The sequence below is a fragment of the Betta splendens genome, chromosome 14, assembly GCF_900634795.4.
Source record: "Betta splendens chromosome 14, fBetSpl5.4, whole genome shotgun sequence".
Lineage (NCBI taxonomy): Eukaryota > Metazoa > Chordata > Actinopteri > Anabantiformes > Osphronemidae > Betta > Betta splendens.
The window spans coordinates 4,324,211-4,345,557 of record NC_040894.2 but is presented as its reverse complement, the minus strand read 5'-3'; the positions used below and the strand labels follow the sequence as shown (position 1 = coordinate 4,345,557).

The 21,347-nt window shown below is 46.4% G+C and overlaps 2 protein-coding genes across 5 annotated transcripts in view; one reads left to right on the top strand and one right to left on the bottom strand.

The window, feature by feature from the left end:
- The window catches only part of caln2 (calneuron 2), a 37,671-nt gene extending 17,711 nt beyond the window's left edge, over positions 1 to 19,960 (bottom strand). The window contains exons 1-3 of one of the 3 annotated variants that reach the window (XM_041073890.2): positions 19,798 to 19,960; positions 18,907 to 19,012; positions 18,332 to 18,404 (exon numbers count right to left, since the gene is read on the bottom strand). The gene's annotated coding sequence lies outside the window, so the exon portion shown is untranslated. Of the gene's footprint in view, positions 1 to 930; positions 1,256 to 8,948; positions 9,075 to 18,331; positions 18,405 to 18,906; positions 19,013 to 19,797 lie in introns of those variants that run through there. The other 2 variants (XM_029174360.2, XM_029174359.3) reach the window with 2 other exon arrangements.
- On the top strand, positions 8,142 to 10,245 carry liat1 (ligand of ATE1). Of its 2 annotated transcripts, none has more exons than XM_029174362.3 (2): positions 8,142 to 8,619; positions 9,302 to 10,245. In XM_029174362.3, exons 1-2 carry the CDS (start codon positions 8,502 to 8,504, stop codon positions 9,733 to 9,735), a joined length of 552 nt encoding a protein of 183 aa, XP_029030195.1. In that variant the 5' UTR covers positions 8,142 to 8,501; the 3' UTR covers positions 9,736 to 10,245. The 2 variants fall into 2 exon arrangements, with proteins under 2 accessions (XP_029030195.1, XP_029030196.1); XM_029174363.2 differs by lacking the exon at positions 8,142 to 8,619 and adding an exon at positions 9,098 to 9,226.
- Positions 19,961 to 21,347: the final 1,387 nt, after the last annotated feature.

The following is a 21,347-nucleotide window of genomic DNA, read 5'->3' as shown; positions in this document are numbered from 1 at the left end:
GCGCGGAGGAGGCGCGGAGCAGCGCGACCTTGGTCTTTGACCAGTGAGCGAACCGGACCGGATGAGAGGATCCGGACCCCCGTCACGGCATCTGGACTCAGGCCGCCTGCTGCTACGCGTCACTCTCATTACACGGAGGAAGAGTGTCTAAGAATAAAAATAAATAAAAAAAGAAGGGGAGAGGGATGCGGTACCCCCCCCCCCCCCCTCCCCTAAAAGCTCGCATCCACACCTCATGCTGCTGCACGTCCTCCTAACACGCTCCGTCCCCCGTGCTCCGCGGGGGGTCTCCTCCAGAGCAGCAAATGATAAATGGGCGTGAGGCAGGTGACAGATTTGACCATCATGCTTTGTGACGGTGGAGTTTTGTAGCATCTGGCGAGGAGGATTAACACAACTGGGCTTGAGACTGCAGCAAGACCCGTTTATCAGGAGCACTGTGTGCACTGCTACAGCCTGGATGATCAGAAGCCACGAAGCCTCATGTATAACGTGTGATTGAGCGCCTTGGATCCCGCTGCGTCTCGAGACAATTACACTGTAATTACACTTATAGAGTGCGCGTGATGGACCTATAATCACCTAATCACTGATCAAAGCCACACAGCGCGCACTGTTGCGCGCACGAGCAGCTGGAGGGAGATTTTCAGGAGCAGTTGAGTCGGAGACTCGATGCAAATAGACAGGCATCATTAGCCGTGATCCGGTTGACAGCCGCTAAAACAAGCCCGTGCACCGCGAGCACATCCATAGGGGGTCCGTCAACACGCGCTCGCGCGCGTTCGCACCGATTACAACAGGTGCAGTCGCCCGCGCGGCTCCGCGGCCGCGAGCTCGGACCGACGCATGGGCGGTCGTTCGCGCTAATCACCTTTATCACCTTAAGGACGCGGGTCCGGAGCTGGAACGTCAATCGGGGCTGAAGCCTACCTGCCCGTGAAACGGCGGCTCCCCCGCTGAGATTCACCGCGCTCGGCTCGGTACCCGCTGGCGGAGAGGCGCTGAGGGGACGCGGAACGGCCAAGATGCGTTCAACGTGCGTGCATCCGTCCTGTGCTCCTGGAACGTCCGTCCGACAGCCGGAGGTGGACTCATTCAGTCCGCGCGCCGGAGCCGCCGCGGCGCGTCACGTGCGCCACACTTTTCAGATAGTTATTCAGAAATAGCAACTGGTTAAGTGAGCGGCGGCCGGGGGCGGCGGCGGCGGCGGCGCGGGATCCGGTCCGTCTCAGCCGAAGCCCAGAACCACACGAACGGCCTCTACGTCTCGCTTCTCATCGCCGCGTCTCGGTCGTTTGCGGCGCGGAGCCCGATGCTCGTCCTCTCAGCTCGCCCAAGCGGGTGCCACCCTGACGCCCACGGGTCTGGGTCGAAGCGCGGCCGCCGCTGCCGCTGCGTCTGCCACACGCGCTCTCAGAAAAAGGCAAATCCCGATTCAGAATCAAGTCCACGCCGCCGAGAGCAGAGGGGGGTGTCCGGTGGAAGATTTGAGGGCAGATCGGCCAAGTGGAGGGAGAATGGAAGGGGATCTCCCGCCGCTCCCGGTGCATTTATCTCTGCTGCTCCCGGTGACGGACGTAACCCATTTATCGGTCCAGTCCGGTAAGGGAGGGGCCACATGGGGACCACGGCGGCAGAGGTGCGACCGTGGATAGGTGAGCGGGAAATATGCGACGCCGAGGTGCTCAGTGGGAGCTGTCCTCGTCCCAGGTGTGTGTGCGTGAGAGAGAGAGAGAGAGAGAGAGAGCGAGAGCGAGAGAGAGAGAGAGAGAGAGAGAGAGAGAGAGAGAGAGAGAGAGAGAGAGAGAGAGAGAAGGAGAGCGAGAGAGAGAGACAGAGAGAGAGAGACAGAGAGAGAGAGACAGAGAAAGAGAGAGAGAGCGAGAGAGAAAGAGCGAGAGAGAAAGAGAGCGAGAGCGAGAGAGAGAGCGAGAGAGAGAGAAAGAGAGCGAGAGAGAGAGAGAGAGAGAGAGAGAAAGAGAGCGAGAGAGAGAGAGAGAGACAGAGAGAGAGAGAGAGAGAGAAAGAGAGCGAGAGAGAGAGAGAGTGAGAGAGAGCGACAGACAGACAGACAGAAAGAGGAGTCCAAGCAATTAAGGTTTCAGTGGAAGCTGGCGTCTCCCCCGGGGGCGTGCGTGCGCGCGTGCTCGTGCGCGCATGTGTTTTCATTTAGCCATTCTTCACAGCTTTAAGAGTCATTGATGACCAATTATGGTGCCGAGGAAGTGACATCAGCCGCAATACTTGAATGATGCAGTGCGCGACCCTCAACCCACAACCCCGCCCTCCACCTTCCTCCCCTCCCCTGAGCCATGCTAAAGTCTCATCATCAACATCATCATCATCATCATCTTCAGGCCTCAATATTCAAGACACCTCTTTTGTGCCACTATATTTATGTCCCCATCCCTGATATCTGCTGATCAGACTGTTTGTGTGTTTCACTCTGTGCCTCTGATTAAAACACCCCACCACTATCTAATTTACATCCCCCATACTAATTATATAATAGCTTATTTGAAGCGTCTGTTTTCTCGGCCAGTGGGATCGCGGCAGATCAACTGCAATCTTAGCCTTGAGGTTTTAGAACCGCGTCTCCCGCAGCGCTGCGCAGTTATAATTAGAACTGGTAACAGCTACTTGTTCGGCTGCTCCAAACTAGTTCTCTAGCCCTCATGTGCCCCAAGGGTTGAGGTGATGCTGCACAGCAGGGGTTAAACGCTGTGGTGAGGGGCTCAACTGCTACTACTGAGAGTTGAGGCATCAGCGGAAAGTGACAACACCACAAGTGAGTCATGAACATTTCCGCCTGATGCATTAGCAGCATTATCTAACGAGCCCAACGCTGATTTTCAACGGTTTTACTCCATGTTAGAGAATTGTGCACTAATCGCAGCCACAGTGTTGTTGAATTCCCACTAACGCTCACACGTCGGTACAGGGAGGTTCTGTGAGGCTTGAGCTGGCCAGCAGCTGGTTTCGTGGCGCTGTCCATGGTGCTGAAGGGCTTTCTTTAACAGACACAGGACAAATGAAGGTGAAGCGATGCGCCTCAAGTCAGCGTTTCCAAACCACCTGACAGCACGAGATTTATGCGACTGTGAATTGGATTTGAGTTTGTTCTAAGACCAGAATTGAGGGAGAGAGTCAGTGGCTATTTCTGTTTCATACATGAACCCTAGTTCTAGATTAAAACCCATGAATGTGATTGGATAAATATACTGATATCACTAGGACTAGTCTTTTTATTATAAGACACCAATACCACTCATTGCATTTTATCTCCATGGGGTAAGTGATAAATGAAATCAAATGTATACATACTGTACATAATATCACCATAAAGCCAGGAAAGGATTACATTCACACCCCTATATGCAGCTAAAAGGTGTTTGAGTCTCCTTCCAGTATTTAGTTTCTTTTAAGTGTTAAATTGAGTAATTTTCAGTCTTGGGGTTAATTCGCTGATTTGTTGATTAACTAAATAAAAATAATCAGCAACTGTTCCCACAGCTGATTAAAAATTGAAATGCTCTTGTTCCAGCTTCTCAGATAAATGTGCTCATTTTCTTTATTTTCCTTCATAGAAATGTGAATGTGTGTGGGTTTGGGAGCAGATAGAAACAAAATATTTGATTTGACACCACTCACAATAATAATTTATAAACATTATAAATTATTTACTTAACAAATTAATGTCTGACAACATCAATTTCAATATATTTTCCTTTCCGTTCACTACAGTACTTCAATAAGTTACATATTTGTAATGATGAATTTGTATATACTAGCAGCAACACTACTGGAGCCCATCTGTTGTCCCAAATGTACATTCAGCCATGGCTACAGCTGTGGCAGGTGTCTGCTCTGGTAATTATCTGAATGTCAGTGTGATGCACGCATTTATTTCAGCTTATGAGAAATCCAACTCATTGTTTTTGATGTTTATTTTTAGGTGAGTGGAATCACCCAGCGTTCTGTAACAACAAATGGCAACAGTCGTTCTTTCTTTCAGACAGAAACCAACGAACATGTCACTGAGCATTACAGGAAATCACACAATTGGATCCTGTCACTTGGCAAAACCTCAATTTTATCAACAATAAAGACAGACGACGTCGAAGCCATCAGATGGAGCCACAGGGACACACATGGACTTTAACCTCACAACAAATCAATACAGAGTCGTGTCGGCCGCAGAAGCAGCCGCCCCATTTCACAGTAATGTTTGCTCTGTCAGAGCATTTACTGCTTGCTAATAGAGATTTGCTTCCATCCTGCCTCCTGAGCTTTAATCACCACATGAATGACACCATGACTAAAACACAGCCTTAGGTGGCAGACGTAACACTCTGGGTTTTTATAATGAGATTGTTGACTGGGAAGAAATATTAGGGCACAGCAAAGGATAAAAACTCCACAAGTGAAATGGAAAAGCAGTGATATACAATGAATATATAACTGTAGCAAATGGTTACACAGCAGATCAGCAGGTATTAGGCAAGAATGGATTTGTAGATTGAAAGAGTCCGTGTTGAGGTCACAGTACAGCAGTCTCCAGAAGAGGAGCATTAGCATTTCAAAGTTCACGCTCAGACACAGTGTAGCAATTTATTTCCTGCCCGACAGTGAAAGGTGACGATAGCGTGCCGCTATTTAAAGTGCTATTTATCAAAATGAAAGGATCATCTTGAACGGAGACAAAGTTTGTGATTGCAGTTGAGCCGTGGTGATAAAACTCACATCACCAGCAACGAAAGGCAGCCGAACAAGACGCCGTCCTCAACCTAGCGTGACGCATCATATTCCTCCTATGCAAATTCGGAGGACGCCTTTTGTTGTACCTGCTGCGAGTTGTGGCGCCTTGATCTCACTTCCTGCCTCCTGATGAAGTGGAAAGCTGGCAGCCGCGGAACCCACACGAGAGCAGTTCCGATCACACGCCCGCTGCAAAACACACCCCGCATCTGCTCCAGATCCAGTTGCGCTTTCATTAGCATTCACACGCCGTAATCATCCATTCCACTCCACTTCCCAAGTCCTACAGCAATGACGACCTTCAGGAGCCTGTCAGCCTGCGTTCTGCACCGGAGCCATCACTGCAAATTAAATTTTAAGCACCTGAGCAGGTCAATTCACATCCACCTACTGTATAAGCAAGGCTGTAACCGGGAGGAGATGGTGAAACAGAGCGTGTCGGTGCTTATACAGTAAAAATGAGTAAATGATCATAAGTGAGTGAGCGAGAGCCACAGATCAAGCAGAGTCTTAAACAAAGGCGTAGGTGCTGGAAGTAAATGGTACCTAAATATATTATGAAGTGGCAGCATTAAAACTCAAAGGTCACCCAGACAAACAATAAGCGTGGCCCCCTGCACTTAAAATACAAACGCCTGTCTCACACGCAATTTAATATGTGTCCTGTAAAATATACAATAACCTCAAGAGCTGGGACTAAACATAAAGTTCCCCCAGGGAGATTACGTCTGCACTGCCACATGAATAATGCAAGCTGACTGGATTTAACATCAGGACCTTTGCAGGAAAGGGTGTGTGTGTGTGTGTGAGAGACACAGATAGAGGGAGATGAGAAGCGAGGCTGCAGATGTGATGTAGAACTTTGGGGTGAGAAGAGAATTAAAATATAGTTTTGCCCGGGGCACAGAGGTCAGCGGTGTCCTGTTCAAATGGTCCAAACGTCTCCAACTCAAAAATTCATGTAATTCAGATTTTTTCATTCATGCTGTTATTTCCTCCTAATTATCTGAACTGGGCTCTCACCACGCTGCCGCTCTGCTTGTTTCAGGTCTTCGGTCCTGCACTTTTCACCGTGTATCACCCACTTCAACGTTCCCCTGTGGTTTTGGTGACTGTATTGATTCTAGTTTTATAATATCTGACTTCCTGCTCCTCTTTTTCTTCTTTGAGGTTTTATTAAAACTGTAAACCACTAAACCTTCATCTGTCTTACTTGTCCTGTGACCTGCATTTTTTATATTATATATTAGTTTTTATATATAGAATGGTGCTTTTTTATCTCTAATATGATAATCTGATATCTGACTATTATATGAATATAGTCAAGACTTAAATACAATTAGGTATATTGTACTAAACTTAGATATCCCCATATTCTGAACCTTCACATTTTGTAGACTGAATAATGAGGAATGAGCACCATATAGCAGCAAACTCTCACAGATAGTAAAGAATATATGAGGTGGGAATTATTACACTGACTGTGCTGCAATTGCATGAAAGATGTGACAATGCTGTTGGATTTAGTGTGAGGCCTAACTGGGACGTGGACAGTGCCTATGAGGAAGTCAGTGAGGCTTTACCTGCTCAGGGTGTAAGCTGTCAGCTAAATAAGTAAAGTGAAGTACGTCTGACAGCTTGTAATGACATTATCCGTGGTAACTTGTCACTCCTGCTGTCCACAGAGCAGAAAATTAGGAATTACTATCAATTTCGCACCAGCGACAGCGAAAGGGAGCTGCTAATGAGTAAGCTGTGCACAGCGACTGCTCTGGTGACCTGCATGCACCTGCTGGAGACCTGATGGATGGATGCTCAAAATGCAACGCCGCTTCCATTTAGAGAGCGGGTGACTCATCACCGCCTTTGAACACAGCCACACAAAACGGCAGAGTTAATATGTCATCCTTCAACCTGTCAGTCAGTGTTGTTCACGGTGAAAACAGCTAATCCACATATCCGTCCTTTATGTTATTTGCAAATTTCATTTCCTCGTTTAATTATCTGGCAGTGTTTTGGTAAATGGATGGCTCATTTCATCACAGGGTTTCCCCAAGTATTTGAAATGAGCTGCTAAACCTCGAATTCACTTTTAATGGGTTCCAGGAGAGTCTAAATGTTATTACAGAGACGTTTCGCACCTGATAGTGACAGTGAGAAACCGTGACATTTTTAGCACTGAAACGGACAAACTATCAGCTGTTAGAATGTTCAGTACAAAAATATCGAAATAACCTATAAGAAATCCCATATCAGCCCAACGTTAGGAAACACATGCACGCGTGCACACACACACAGCATGAAGGAATCTCACACCTTAGTGGGTTTATGCTGTTCTAGCCTGTTTTTACTTCAGCAGCACCAGGCAGCTGCCAGTCCATCAAGTCTCCAGACGCCAGGATTCAGCAGCACCAGTTTTATGCTCACACTGCCGGTTGACAAATGGTTTCTTAGCAATTGGTCTAAATTGTATATTCAAAACACACACAATATGTGGACAAAGTCAGTACAATAATAAATACATAAATATTAGTAGTGAGCGTCTTTATGCATATTTGTTTGTAACTATGAAAACTGTTAATTAAAATAAATTCAATTTAGGCGGTAGAGGGATAAATCCACAGCGAGATAAAAGCAGTAAATAGAAAAATTAATCAGTGAGACGAGATAAAACTGACACTTGGCTGCAGCCTGTATGTTGGTTTCAAAACACAAGCAAGACACTTCCTTCAGTGCACAAACAAACCCACAGACACACAAACAAAGACCTGTCATCCACCCACACGCACACACACACACAAACGAGGTTTAATTAAAACACGATTAAATTATTTTAAATTCATGATATGGTAATGCTGCTGGCATCACCCTAAAAACTTCTAGACTTACAAAGTAAACAAATATTTCTGAAGACACTGATAAAACTGACAAAAGCCGGTCACTGGGAAGAGGCTGCCGTCAGAAATAAAGTGTAATGGTTGAAAGTACTAACAAATACAGTACTAACATAATATACACAGTGCAGCAGCGCGTTATTGGCTTTATAGCATCATCTCTTATAATTAGGCACCATAATACTGATTATTTCAACTTGTTTTGTCTGAAATAATATCTGAATATTTCCCTGCTGAGCTGAACCACATCAAACAAATGAGTAACGACAGTAGTTGGCAGTGAATTATGCGTTGAGTCCCGCTACAGGAAAAGCCTTTGATTTTACACGTGCAGTCCTTTTCTAGACATAAATCACTGTGATCAGTGGTTCCATACAGAAACGAGGGGACGTCCACACACACGGGGAGTGTGAATACATACACATCTGTGAACATATGCAACACAGGGGCGCGTGCGCAACGTCGAAGTGGGTGTGTCCTGTTGCCACGGAGACGCGTCACGACACACGCAGCGGCGGCGAGTGACCGTGGAAGACAGTTTTACGGAGCGCAGCCGAAAGATCCAAAGCAACAAAGAAGCGTCGCGTGTTTTTTTTCCCCCAGAACTCATGCGTCAACAAGCGTTCGCGCGGAAACCGTGTCGTTTCGGGACCGAGCAGCAGCAACGGCTGCAGCCTCCAGCCCCACGTGTCTGCACCGGGTCACCGCCCGGTAGCGAACACGCATTAGCGAGCGCTGCGCTCGTTTGCGGTTGTCGTCTTCGCTACTTTGAACGCCGGTGCGGCGGCACGTGCACGTTAATCGTCCCGCAGCGCGCGGAGCGGCCATTCTGAGAGCCCGGATCGCGTCATGCCGGAAGACAAAGCGTGTAAGCTGCCGCTGCCGCCGAGGGGCTGTGACAATAGAAAGCAGAAAAAGAAGAGGAGAAAGAAATGCGCGGCTTCCAACACTTCTCCACAGAGTGCAGGTAAATAGCAGAGAAAAAGCCTCATAAAACCATGTGTCTGATCATCCGCCGGCGGAGTCAATGTAAAAGCAGGAGCAATTACAGCTACAACCACCACCGGACACTCACACGTGCCACTCTGACAGAAATAACCCGTTCTGTAGCGAACTAAACCAGCACTGACGCACGCATTAGTTCAATCTGAAGACGCTGAAGTTACAGGACACGTGACGTGGCCTCAGCTCGTTGCCCTGCGTCACGCAAACAACCCAGATCTACAGGGACCGGCTTCTACTCTGTGTGTAAACAACGACAGCTTGCGAGTTTTCAAGGGGCCGCAGTTAACTCACCTCTTCTGTCTGTCATGACTCTGAAGCGGCCCGTAAACGTTGAATCCTAGTAATTCGCCCCCAACAACCAAGTCAAGCAAAGCAGCTGCTGAAGTTGAGCGAATGCTACTGACACAAAGGTGACGTTGACGCCCTGCTCTGATTGGTTGATTGATTGACTGATTGATTTAATTGGCCAAACAGCAGTTGGTAGACATTTTTTATAACAACTTTATTAGGAACATAACAAGTAAACATTTCTTGCACATACAAACTTCATTAAAACATGGCTGTTGCAAGTAAGTATGCAATAAAAACAGCTAAGATTCAATACAGTGTTTAACTGTACACATGTTTATGTTGTTGCCCTCCAGACAAACCTCAGACTGCGTCTATGCCTCCGGAGACCTCCGCTGTCTCGCCGTTGGCCCCTCGCGGCCTCGATGAGGACGCAGGAGCTGAGCTCAGAGCCTCCAGTGAGAAGGACGGGGAGCGTTGCACCCGCAGCGGCCGGAGAACGAGAAGAACTTCACGAGCTCCCTCTCAGGGACACACGAGCGGGCTCGGCGGCAGGGGGAGCCTGCGGTGGGAGGGGGTGCTGGAGGACCCCCGGGCCGAGGAGCAGAGGCTGGAGCTGTACAGGGCCGACCGACGGCGGCGGTACATCGCGCACAGGGAGGCGCTGCTGAAAGAGGGCGGCGATGGTTTGAAACAGACCTGCGTGAAAAAGAGCTCAGAGATAAAGGCTCTGACTGAGGCCGACCATCAGGTGACACCACTGCTGCTTCATTTGAGCATGGAGAGTTAAAGAGGCCGGTAGACAGACAGACTGACGGGTGGAGATCAATGCACGCTGTTGAGAGGTGGGACTGAATTGAGCATTTTGCCGGTTCAGCACCTATTAAAGCTTCTTCTTTATCTGCGCTGCCACTGCCAGTGTTTCCAAACCGTCATCCCGGGTCTAGTAAAAACTTAACGGAGGATTTGCAGAGTTTATCTTGTGCCTTTTAAATAATGCAACACTCCCACAAAAGGCCCAGAGTTGAGCCTTCAGGGCTGAAACCCAATCAGCATAACGCCACAGAACCCACTGTGTCCACAGATCAGGTCAATTATCACTACAGTGTAGTGCTTAGGTTTTCTTACAGAGCCTCTCAGAAAGCCATTCACCAGTGTCTTGATTAAAACGGGAACATGAGCGGAACAATATGCTGCTGGAACCGGCTCATATATTAATATTATTGTTATAATTATACATGTGTTTCTAATACAAAGACTGTACGATCTAATTGACATGAATAAAGCAACTGTGCTATTAGTTCTGCTGGGACTCTTTCATTCTAGTTAATGACATTAACTGAAAACCGTGTGATTGATTCGGATGTGGTGCGACCACGGCCACTATTACTTCAGGTGAGCGGAGGAACGCATGCGAGAGCGCAGAGGTCGCTCGCAGACAGAGCGTGTGACTCAGACTGTGTTAGAGCCCAGGTCCGTCTCCGTTTCCCATCTGAGACAAGCCCAGGTCACAGAAGCGCGTGGACTGGTCCAGTTGTGGATCTGAGGTCCACTTGGTCACTGGAGGATCTGCGCTCGTTCGTGCTCCTGAACGCGGTCGTCAGGTTCCGACTTGGAAGTGGAAGTGGAGGAACCCGAGCTCGCTGACGGGAGCACGGGCAGGTTTATGTGACGGCACAGCAGCGACTCAGACCACGACTGACATTTATTGTGATCAGATCTCAGCGTTCACTGCTGTTATCCTCTTTCTCACCATGCGGTTCATACTGTACCTTGAACCTGTAATGGTGCAGGACCTGACCTCATCTCACTCTTTGACTTGTATCTGCACCTGTGTCCACAGGTGACATCAGTTCACATTTAAAGGCAGAATTAGGTTTAAATCAGACGTTCCTCCTCTACCTGTAGGTTGCTGTATTCGTGACTTCTTGGACACGGTGATGAAAGCAGTCCTTCAAAGCAGCAGCAGAGGCTGTGACACGGTGTTTGCTTCCTTCTGATCGGATGCTGATTTTACAGCTACCCTCACACTGAGGATGTTGAGCCATCAAAGCAGCTTTGTTAGAACAGTTCAAAGCTTCTACCTGATTAATTATATAACCAAGCACAAGGACCATATACATGAGCTGCCTGTTAATGATTGTAACTTGGCAACATGAAACACACTGTTCTTCTCTCTAGTAATTATGATGTTTAATGCTTATTTAATTAGGTATTAACATTAACACTAATGTTCTTCACACTCTAAATCCTCCTAAAGCAGTTCTGCAGAGTGCTTATGGAATGATTATGGCTCTGTCCCCGCTCTGTGTGTGCGTTTGTGTCTTTTCTGGAGGGGATCTCGGGCTTTGCTTTGGCTGGGATCTCCCGTCTCCAGTGGGATCTGCTGTGGTGTCTCTGCTGGTTGAGATCAACTCGGTTCCTTCACATGAGACAGCTCCTCCTCCTGTCGGGACGGGGAACAGGCCTCGGACTGGAACTAGCGGGGCTGGACGCTCTGTGACCTCCAGCGTGACTCACTGTGGGAAAGTAGGTGAGTAATGACTCACTAACAAAGGTTTTATATGTTCATATATATTTTGCTGAATAAAATAATAGTGTCATATGAAAATTTTATTAAATCCCATAAGATAATTTATAGATCACCAATTAAGAATACAAGTCATCCCAAACCCACTTTAACAAGCAAAACCTCCAGCAGAACCAGAACCGGGCTCAGGTGGGCGGACATCTGCCTCGACCCGATGTGTGAGAGGAGAAAGAGCGAAACGGAACAAGCTCATCATTTCACACGATGTTGTATTTACTTCGTAATTGAAAAGTCATTGCTGCTTACGGTTCAAAGGCTTTTTGAAGGTGTTTTTGAAAAGTTGTTGGGGGAGCGTTGCCATGGCGATGGAGGTCATCAGAATAAAACGTCTGACTGTGGGTAAATGAGGCAAGTTGCAAAGGACAGTACTTTGGATGAAAGTACCTTATAATTGCAGCCATTTACCACATACAGGACTGTAGAAAGCACGCGCTGAAGGTGATGTGAGGAAAAAGCATTCATCAGTTAACTTCAGGAATCTGATCAAAACGTGCTGTTCCTCAGATGAGCCTGCTCACATCACAGGTTGTTTACAGGGTTTTTGACGACTCACTGTAGTTCTATTGTGGTTTTGGTCTCACATCATCTGTTCCCTCACATGATCCCAGGCTGACTCTAGGTCAAACTACCTGCTGTTGGAATGAACAGGTCAACATGTTAGATGCTAATCTACACATCCTGTAATAATTCTCATTATAACAGAATGCAACGAGTAAAAAAGTTTGCAGATTACTCAGCTTAGACATAAACACAATAAGATTATGAACAACAATCTCTTTCTTACTCAAGCAGTTCGTGTGTGATTTTATATGTAAATATATTTTTTGTTGAGAGAAGCACGGTGACGCTAACTTCCTACAAACAACATTTGTTGCTGCAGTGCATTTTTTAAAGGTCAACGCTTCAACCTGCTTCCCATGACTCTAGATGGGGAGTGCATTAAATCAGCATTTTATATACATACTTACACACTGACTGCATCTACAGGTAAAACATAGCGTGAAAAGCAATTCTGCACCACTGGTATTTGATTTCAGCAGATCTGTCACAGATAATACTGCTCGGCGTCCTACTTTATCGCCGACATTCACATCTGCGCTCCGCAGCTCAGACGAGATCCTTTGGGTTGAATATAAATGGGAATTACACTTTTGTCTTCATATGCACCATTCATAGCAGCATGTCAGAAAGTCTAGAGTATTATTGCCAGCGAGGACTATTTCCTGCAGCCAATGATGCTTTGTTAATAATGCATGAAGTAATATAAATGACAATATGTCTGTTTATGTGGCCTCTCCAAGGTCACTGTTCCTCTTCCTCCTCTCATCCAGCCCCATCCTGCAGCCCTCACTTCTTCCCCACTATGGCTCTTTGAACAGTATTCCTCACCACGGCCTTTACTGTTCTTCCTACTTCCTCCCAACTCCCACTTAAATGTATAAATAAGTGATGACCATCTTGGCTTGATTGTAAGTTTTGTTTCCTCCGAGACAAACCCTGCTTGCAGAAATCAAACACTCCTGCACTGCTGAAGGGCACATCTGTGCACGTCTGCCCAGCGCAGATGTCTACACGCGTGCACACGTGTGTGATCGCGCACGCAGGCAAGACAGTGCAGCTCCACTCCTGAATCCCCACTGAGCCATTACATTCTAAATTAAATAGTATCAAATTAGATTACCGTAAAATAAACATCAGTGTGGAGCAGGGGGAGGAGAGGGCGGAAGGGTTGTGTGGGGTTGGTGATTGGAGAGAGAGGGAGGAAGGAGCAGCCGCAGAGGAGTTTATGGAAATGTGAGGTGAAAGAGAGGAAGAGGTGAAGGAAGCAGGAGGAGAAGGAGCGAAGGCTGGAAGAGCAAACAGAGGACGAGCTGGAGTAAACAAACACTTGATGAGGAGCCAGGAGAGGGTGTGTGTGTGTGTGTGTGTGTGTGTGTGTGTGTGTGTGTGTGTGTGTGTGTGTGTGTGTGTGTGTGTTGAACATAAATCCTTTTGTGAACAGGGAAGACGTTTTATGCGGTTTCATGTGTGACCAGTTCACCCGTCTCCACCAAAAGGAATATTTAATCCCGCTACAATGGGAATCACCATGGCAACATATTAGCTTGCTGAGTTCACTGGGCCAAAGACAGAGATGAAAGAACAAAAAAAATATACATTAACATCTTAATGTAATGCCATTCATACAAGCGCTTAGAGCCCAGGAATAAAAGGCTTTTCTGGCTCCATTCATGTTGTGCTGAAGGGGCCGTAACACTGCGCAGCGACGCTGTTGCAGGGCATTACAAGCATTAAGCAGCTACACCTGTCTGAGTGCTGCTCTCTCTCTCTCTCTCTCTCTCTAGTGGTGAAGTGTCCTATAAAGCCCTCACTGCAGCAAGTGAATAGAAACATAGTGTGTCCTCAGGTACTAATATCACCCCTGGGAGGAGCAGCGGCGGAGGCGGAGGCCGGCGAGGGGATCTGCACTCGGACGGCGCTAAATCAACTCCTGCTGGAGGCGCGGGAGGATGAAACTGGAGAGTGATGGAGCCTCACGTACTGCGCGCACCCTCCGACCGGCTGATCCCCCTCTCCACGCAGTTTATCCCCTTCACTTCCAGGCTCTCCCGTTTCTCCATATTTGCCTCAGCCTCTCTCATCTCCCGTTGCTTCAGCTCCTCTGCCTCGGCTACACCTCCACCAGCCTCATTTTCTCACTTCATCGCCGACAGATCCCCTTTTCCCCGTCATCCGCGTCTCACTCGGTCCCTCCCTCGCTCCCTCTTCTCGCCTTCCGTTGGCGCAGTCCCCAGAGACGGTGAAAAGGAGGTCAGACTTAAACGGCGCATGCGAGGAAGACGAGGTCTTTTCTCATGCAATTACCATGTTACTGGTGCCATCAGTGGAAATAATGAGTGTCTCAACACTTTTGTTTCACTTCCTCTGTTACTGCGAGCTCATTCACTACGACATGAAAGGCAGAGCACGAGCCGGCGATTTACTGTAACAGGTTCAAAATGAGGGAGTGAGAGGATCCAGTGAATGAGACGCTTAGAAACAGAAAAAGCGGATGAGCACTGTCTGCGTGGTGCCACGTGCACGTTGGCATCGAGGACGCACTTAATATGGAGAGGGGCTCTTCATTAGCATAGGTGCTGAAGGAGGACGTTTCCTGCTCAGCCTTTCATACACTGTGGCGCGGGTGAGTTTTCTAGTCCTAAACTCTACCAGGACGCGGAGGGAGGAATCCTCTAAACCCGCTAAGCTGACGTGCACGCTGTCCACTGGAGTCCAGGCTGTGAGTCTGATCCTGCTTCTGACACCAAGGCGTCAGTGGCGGAAACAAACAGAAACAGAAATCAAAGACGGAAGGAACTCCTGCTCTTTGATGTGATTATGCACATAATACATGTCCAGTTCCATGCGCTTCACACATGCAAAGTAATGAGTAAAGCTGCTGCTCTCATTGTATTTAAAATAATACAATCTAAAGAATCATGTAAATGATGACATCTTTTCCTTTTCTTTTATCTCCCTCCACCTTAATTAGAGTTCACCCCTTCAGTCACAGGCAAACATTTCATTTTCCTAGTCTTAATTACGGCAGATGATTTTTTAAACGCTTGTCAGAATCAACAACCCCCCGACTGTTACAAATTACACGTAATGATCAGCATCGCTTCCATTTCTGTACAGACATGACGTACGAGCATCACACACTTCCTGTGTGATTATCTGGGTTCAGGATTCACAGACAATAATCAAGCTTATAATGTCATTATATAAACAGAGCTTTAATGTGCTGGTACATTAACAAATAAAATGGCATCAATGTCAAAGCAATTTATGTTAATAAGCAATGTTGACTAGCATTATTTAACATTATTTATTTATTATTTCTGTTGCTTTGTACTGATTTTGATTAGATTATTTATTTGCATATCTTAATCTGGTTTAAAATCTTAGATGGTTTGTCATGTGTGTGACAGTGTTTGTCTGTAAATAAGGCAATTACACAGATTACATTTACTAATCTCATTCATGCTCATTCACTCAAGCCTTTTGGGAGATGGCCATTGGAGATTGTTTGTGCAAGCAGCTTATTATGACCCTACGTTTATTGTTAGGTGACACATAATAAAATGCAGCACACAATCATTAGATGTCACCAGACGTTTCAGCAAATGCATATGAGAGGAAATGCAAGGCACCAAAAGGCAGCGAGTGTTTAACAGTTGTGTCGCAGCCGGTCTAGACAAACCCCTCACAGCAGGTGTAGCTGCATCTTGTTAGTAGACTCATAGTATTCAACATACAAACAGAAAGCAGTGGGGCGTAACAGAGTGTTGTTCATGACAGAGAGAGTGGAAGAAAACATCTCATATTAGCATAAAACACAGACATGCTTAATATCTAAACATACGTACACAATCAGGGAGAAGCTGCCAAATCTGAGATGAGACGAACAGCCTGAGGACTGAAGAGGATGAGCCGAGCCAAGACACACACACACACACACACACACACACACACACACACACACACACACACACACACACACACACACACACACACACACGCGCGCACACACACACACACACACACACACACACACACACACACACACACACACACACACACACACACACACACACACACACACACACATCCCTCCTTTCATCCTTTCAAGCTCTCACTCTCAACCTGGACATTTGCTCGTTTTCATAAAGTGAGACACGAAGAAAAGCTGAAGTAAAATATCTCTGTACATGGTCAACAACAGAGGATCTGCTCCATCAGTCTGCTGCGTGCAGCCTGTTCAGCTGAGCCCTCACCCTCTTTGATCATTTTGCTGAGCTGGCACAGTTTCCTATAGGTTTACAGGTAAACACTTGGCTGCTTGTGGAAACAAGGGAGCTCATTTCACTGAACAGGAGAACATGCAGAATGTGTGTTGTACTACACAAAGCCTTCCCACTGACACACACTTCATCTCTTACCGTTCTCCAGGCCTCCTCACACCTACCTCCCCTCTCCTCCCCTCTCTCCTACTGTCACTGTGTCTCTAAATATTTAATCTGTTGCATCTCTTGTTTTCTGCCTCAGCCTCAAAGCAGGATCAAACAACACAACATTAAACCTTTTACCACACATTGGTGTAATGCAGTCACCTATAATCTTATAAAACAGGGACAAACTCACACAACACCTTCATTATTTGTGGTTGCCAGCAAGGGAATAAAATGGACAAAACAGGGCTTCACAGGTCTGTAACTGCAGCCAGAAAGCAGAGAAATCACCGCTGAATTGTACCTTGATGTGACTACTATAAAGACATGTGTTTTAGACTATAAAATATTCTTAATCGTCGACGTCATTGAAAATATAGAGAGGTTTATTTGTGAACCTGTTTACCAGCTTACTGGGGAAGCTGCAATGCATGAATTCATGAGAAGTGCACACCATTCAAAACAAAACCCATTCAACACACGATGCTGTGGGTGTAAGAGATGTGTCATTATCTCCCGGTTTGACAGCGTCCCGTCCTTTCAATCAATCACCTTATCAACAGCGTCACCTCCAATGAGCTGCCTGATGGATAAAAGGAGGACTCAACCTTCACGTCCAAGGTGGAGCCACGCGAATGAGAATTGATTTACTAATATTTATTACTGTATCACACGCGCTTAATAAAGTGTGAAGGCATCAAATATTCGCCAAGCTGCTGGATCATTAGCAACATGCCCCAAGGAGGATGCCTGTGGTTAAGAGGCACTCACGCTTTTAGACAGACAGGAGAAGCAAGTATATGCACACACTGTGAGATCAATAGCTTATCTGACACGCCGATCGCCTCCAACAGATCTGTGGAGCGCGGCAAAAAGCAGGCTGACCTCTAACGGCGATCCCGGAGCAGTGATCAAACGTCGTCGCCATGACAACACATGCTACCCGTGGAACTCTGGTGGAAAGTCAACAGGTGGTGGAACCAACAACGCGGCGTCGGGAAAAGAACTGAGCAGATATTGCTTTACCTGTTTTGGTGCATAGTTATAATGTTTGTGTGAAAACATTACGTCTTATCAGTGCTTGATAAATAATAATATCTGATAAAAACTGTATGTGAGGTTTTCAGCGAAAGTCCCTTTTCTGAAGATTTTATGAATCTTGCACTAGAAGAACCTCGAGCACTGCTTCTGAGAATCCATTTTCACCTGGATGTTCACATAGCGACTTTGAAAACAGCCTCCACAAAGTAAATGGATTTCACTTCAACCCTACTGACTCAGCTGAAAACCTTTATACTTCAGATGAATATATCAAGCCTTCCACTGCAGTTCTTCTGTTATTTAATAAAGAGCCATGTGGAATACCTGGATTGCAAAATGATTGCATTATTTCAAGATGATTGGCCTCATTCAATTTGCGCACGGTGTTGCTCAGGCGGCGCCGTGTGCTGCAGAGGAAGCCGCCGGTGTGTGAATCACTAAATGACTGATCAAGAAGCCAAGAAGAAAGACACCTTCAGTCAGTGTGTGTGCGTCTTAGCGAATCTGTGCATGTTTGAAGTGTGAGAAGAAGAAAGTTAGACTTTAATGTGTGTGTGTGTGTGTGTGTGTGTGTGTGTGTGTGTGTGTGTGTGTGTGTGTGTGTAGCAGCCCACTGCCGTTGCCGTTGTTTTTTTCCTCCTCAGTGCTGCATGGATTTGCATCTCATTGACAAAGTTTATCAGCTAAAGAAGCCAGTGTCTGCGAGTTGCTCCAAAAAGCCTTTGGATCGGCCTCTTTAAAGCAAAGTAAAAGAATCTCCTTACCCTTTTATTCACACTGCGAAGCTCTCATTTCGCCGCATGGCTGGACCCCTCTGAGGCTCCGGAGTGGGTGTAACTGAGGAAATACCCATAAATAGGTTTGTCTCAGCAAATACACAAGCATATGGATAAAAGTCACACAGTCGCACACATATAAATCACACTGAAACAAGCCCTGCAGATATAAAACAAGTCAGTCAGCATCCATCATATGTTCTGTGCAGTCAACTGTTGCCAGGTTTTGAAAGATTAGAGAAATCCCATTGGCTTAGAAGACTGATGTGAGACATTGACCTTGCAGAGAACAAAGGCAGTGCATGTGCACAGGCTCATACTGAACACAGGCATATGCAGGTCCTCTCACACGCATTTGTGTTTCACAGTCATCTACACAAGCTGTGCAGTGGTTCTGCTGTTCCAGCTCCTGTTTGCTGCAGCCTCATGAAGGCTGGTTTGTGAAAGGGTGCTTGATATTCATAAGGCCACTCTGCAGGCTGAGCGGGGGGCCGCGTTCAATTCAGCAACTGCTACCAGTCGAACGAAAGGGAATAAGAAATGACGTGAAATCACAACATCACCTGAACGCAGGCACTGAACAGCGGAGAGGAGTGTAGAGCAGGACTCTTCCAGGGCTGCTCCACGTGTAGCGCTGCAGCTGGTAATGGACATCTGACCACACGGAGTCTGAAGGTGCAAAGACAGACAAAGCTCAACCTCTCATGGACTTTCAATACTCCTTTAAACTCTAAAGGTTAAAGTGCTTTTGATTTTTTCACGCTCTGAGACACATCATGGAGCTGCTGAGGAGATGCTCCTGACCTAAAAATGATTCATTTACCCTATTGGGTAAAATTAATTTTTAAGGTTAAACATGAAGCAGCAAGTCAGTATCGGACCAAATTGATCGCAACATCTCAAAGGTAGAAAGGGTTTAAATAACAGTTCAACACAGAACATGGTGGAAAAAAGTAATTAGCAATTAGAACAATAAGTCTAAGAGTTTGATGGGATTGGGGCAAATGTCTGAAATACATAACAGTGGCTCATCTCATCCAGGTAGAAACAACATATTGTGATCTGCAGACGTCTCAGTCGCTGAGAGATCGCCAGAGACAGAAGTGCTGAGTGAATGCACAAACTGTTGTTTGGCAGGAAAGCAGTTGAAGCACAACTTCCCGTGAAACAGAAAGTTGTTGGTTTTGCAGCAGTTTGACTGTGGCTTAAACATAAAATACCATAAATTTGCAAGTTTTGCCAGTAATGAGACAGATTTTTGATTTGATGTCAAGAGTAGCAGTTTCTCCCATTTGTTTTTTGGACAGAGAACAAAGCGATGACAGCATAATAACAAGCCAAAGCTGAGACATTTACAGAAATTTGAAATATTACTCAAAATACATATGAGTCATAGTTAAGTATAATATGAAAGTCAATCCGCATAAACAGAATGAGGATGAATGAGGACAAACCTGCAGCGCTTGTTCCATTGTTCTTTAAAGCAGAGCCCTTTTGCAGAGAGTAGGTCACAGGATTGCACCAATCCATTCTTTCTCAGGGGTTCATTCATTCCTAGCAGGTTCATCGGGGTGAAGCCAAGCAGGGGAGCAGCTCGCTCTCATCTGCAGCGGAGCAGAAACAGCCACGAGACGATCAATATCTCAGCAGAAGCAATGCATCGCGTAGATCCCCTGGCACCTGTGTATCTGTGCTTTTTGTACCAAGATACAATTCTACAGAAAAATGCTCTAATTATGTTTACTTGGTGTAGCGGGGGAAAGATATTAAAACCCCTGGGCTGTGATTTCACTGGATGACAACTCCCGACTTCACCGTCTCATGTCTCGCGCCCATGGAGAGAATGAGGTCTGCATTTAAGCTTTTGCTGAGACGAGATTTTCAACATCCAATTATTTCACCCTTAAATGCGTTCACAGCAAAAAAAAAAGCAACATTCAAAGACCTATTTTCTCCTTCTCCCAGTGTCGGATGTGCTTTCATCCCTTTATATCTCTGTATCCGTCCACTCCGGTCGTTGCAGGCTAGAATGCAATTCAGTCTCTAAACGAGCCTGTGCACCTTTTCTCCTATTACTAGAATCTGTGGGCCAAATGTCATGGGATGGATCACTGCTGACGATGGGAAGAGTCTCCAGAGTTTAAAAGGCAGCAAACCTATCTCCAGGCAAAATGAACTCCCTCTGAACGACGCTCATTATCCTCTATCTGATCCTGCTGTGGCTGCTGGACATCAGGCTGCGGTGAGCACGAGGGAAGCCCTCTCAGCGGCCGCTTATCTCCACTTTATTGTGGGAAATCATGATCGGATCCATTATGAGTCTGCAGAAGAAGTTGAAACATTTTTCTAAATATCAGCTGTTCTATTGTTCAGTCTGTGCATTCGGTCCCTGTACCCGGTTAAATGCTGAGCAACAGGTCCCGTGCGTGGCTCTCACCTCCACCACAGCTTCTACCACCCTGGCTCACGGCGTTCTCACCTCTGGGCACATGTCACAGTTGATTTTCCTTTGTGGTCTGATCAGTTGTTTTGCTCAAACTACACCTAAATGAAGTTGTTTTGTGAAACCTGAAAATGTCACATCTTCCTGAGCTCACGCTGCAGCAAACCCTGCCGTGACATGCAGCTAGCAGTCTGCAGCAGTGCTCACTTTTAACACTGGAGGGTGACATTTAGGAGATAAATCAAAGAAAGCAGCTCCAGCAGACCTGAGAAGGTGCTTCCTCAAAGTCCATCACTTTCGCTTTCTTCCTGTGACATTTGCCTTCAGAGTAACTTGTTTGGAGAATTCAACTCAAAACGCTCAGCTGTTGGCTCATACCTGACGCTTTAATGGATCAGCATCTCTTCCTCCATCTCATTGTCCTTGGGGATCCAGACCTGCTCCTTGCTGAGCCACTTATCTGAGACGATCAACTAGAGATTTCTATTATATTATATTTATCTCTGCCAGTGCCATCATTCACCTTCACTGCTGAAGCCACACTATCTTCTGGACTCTGTC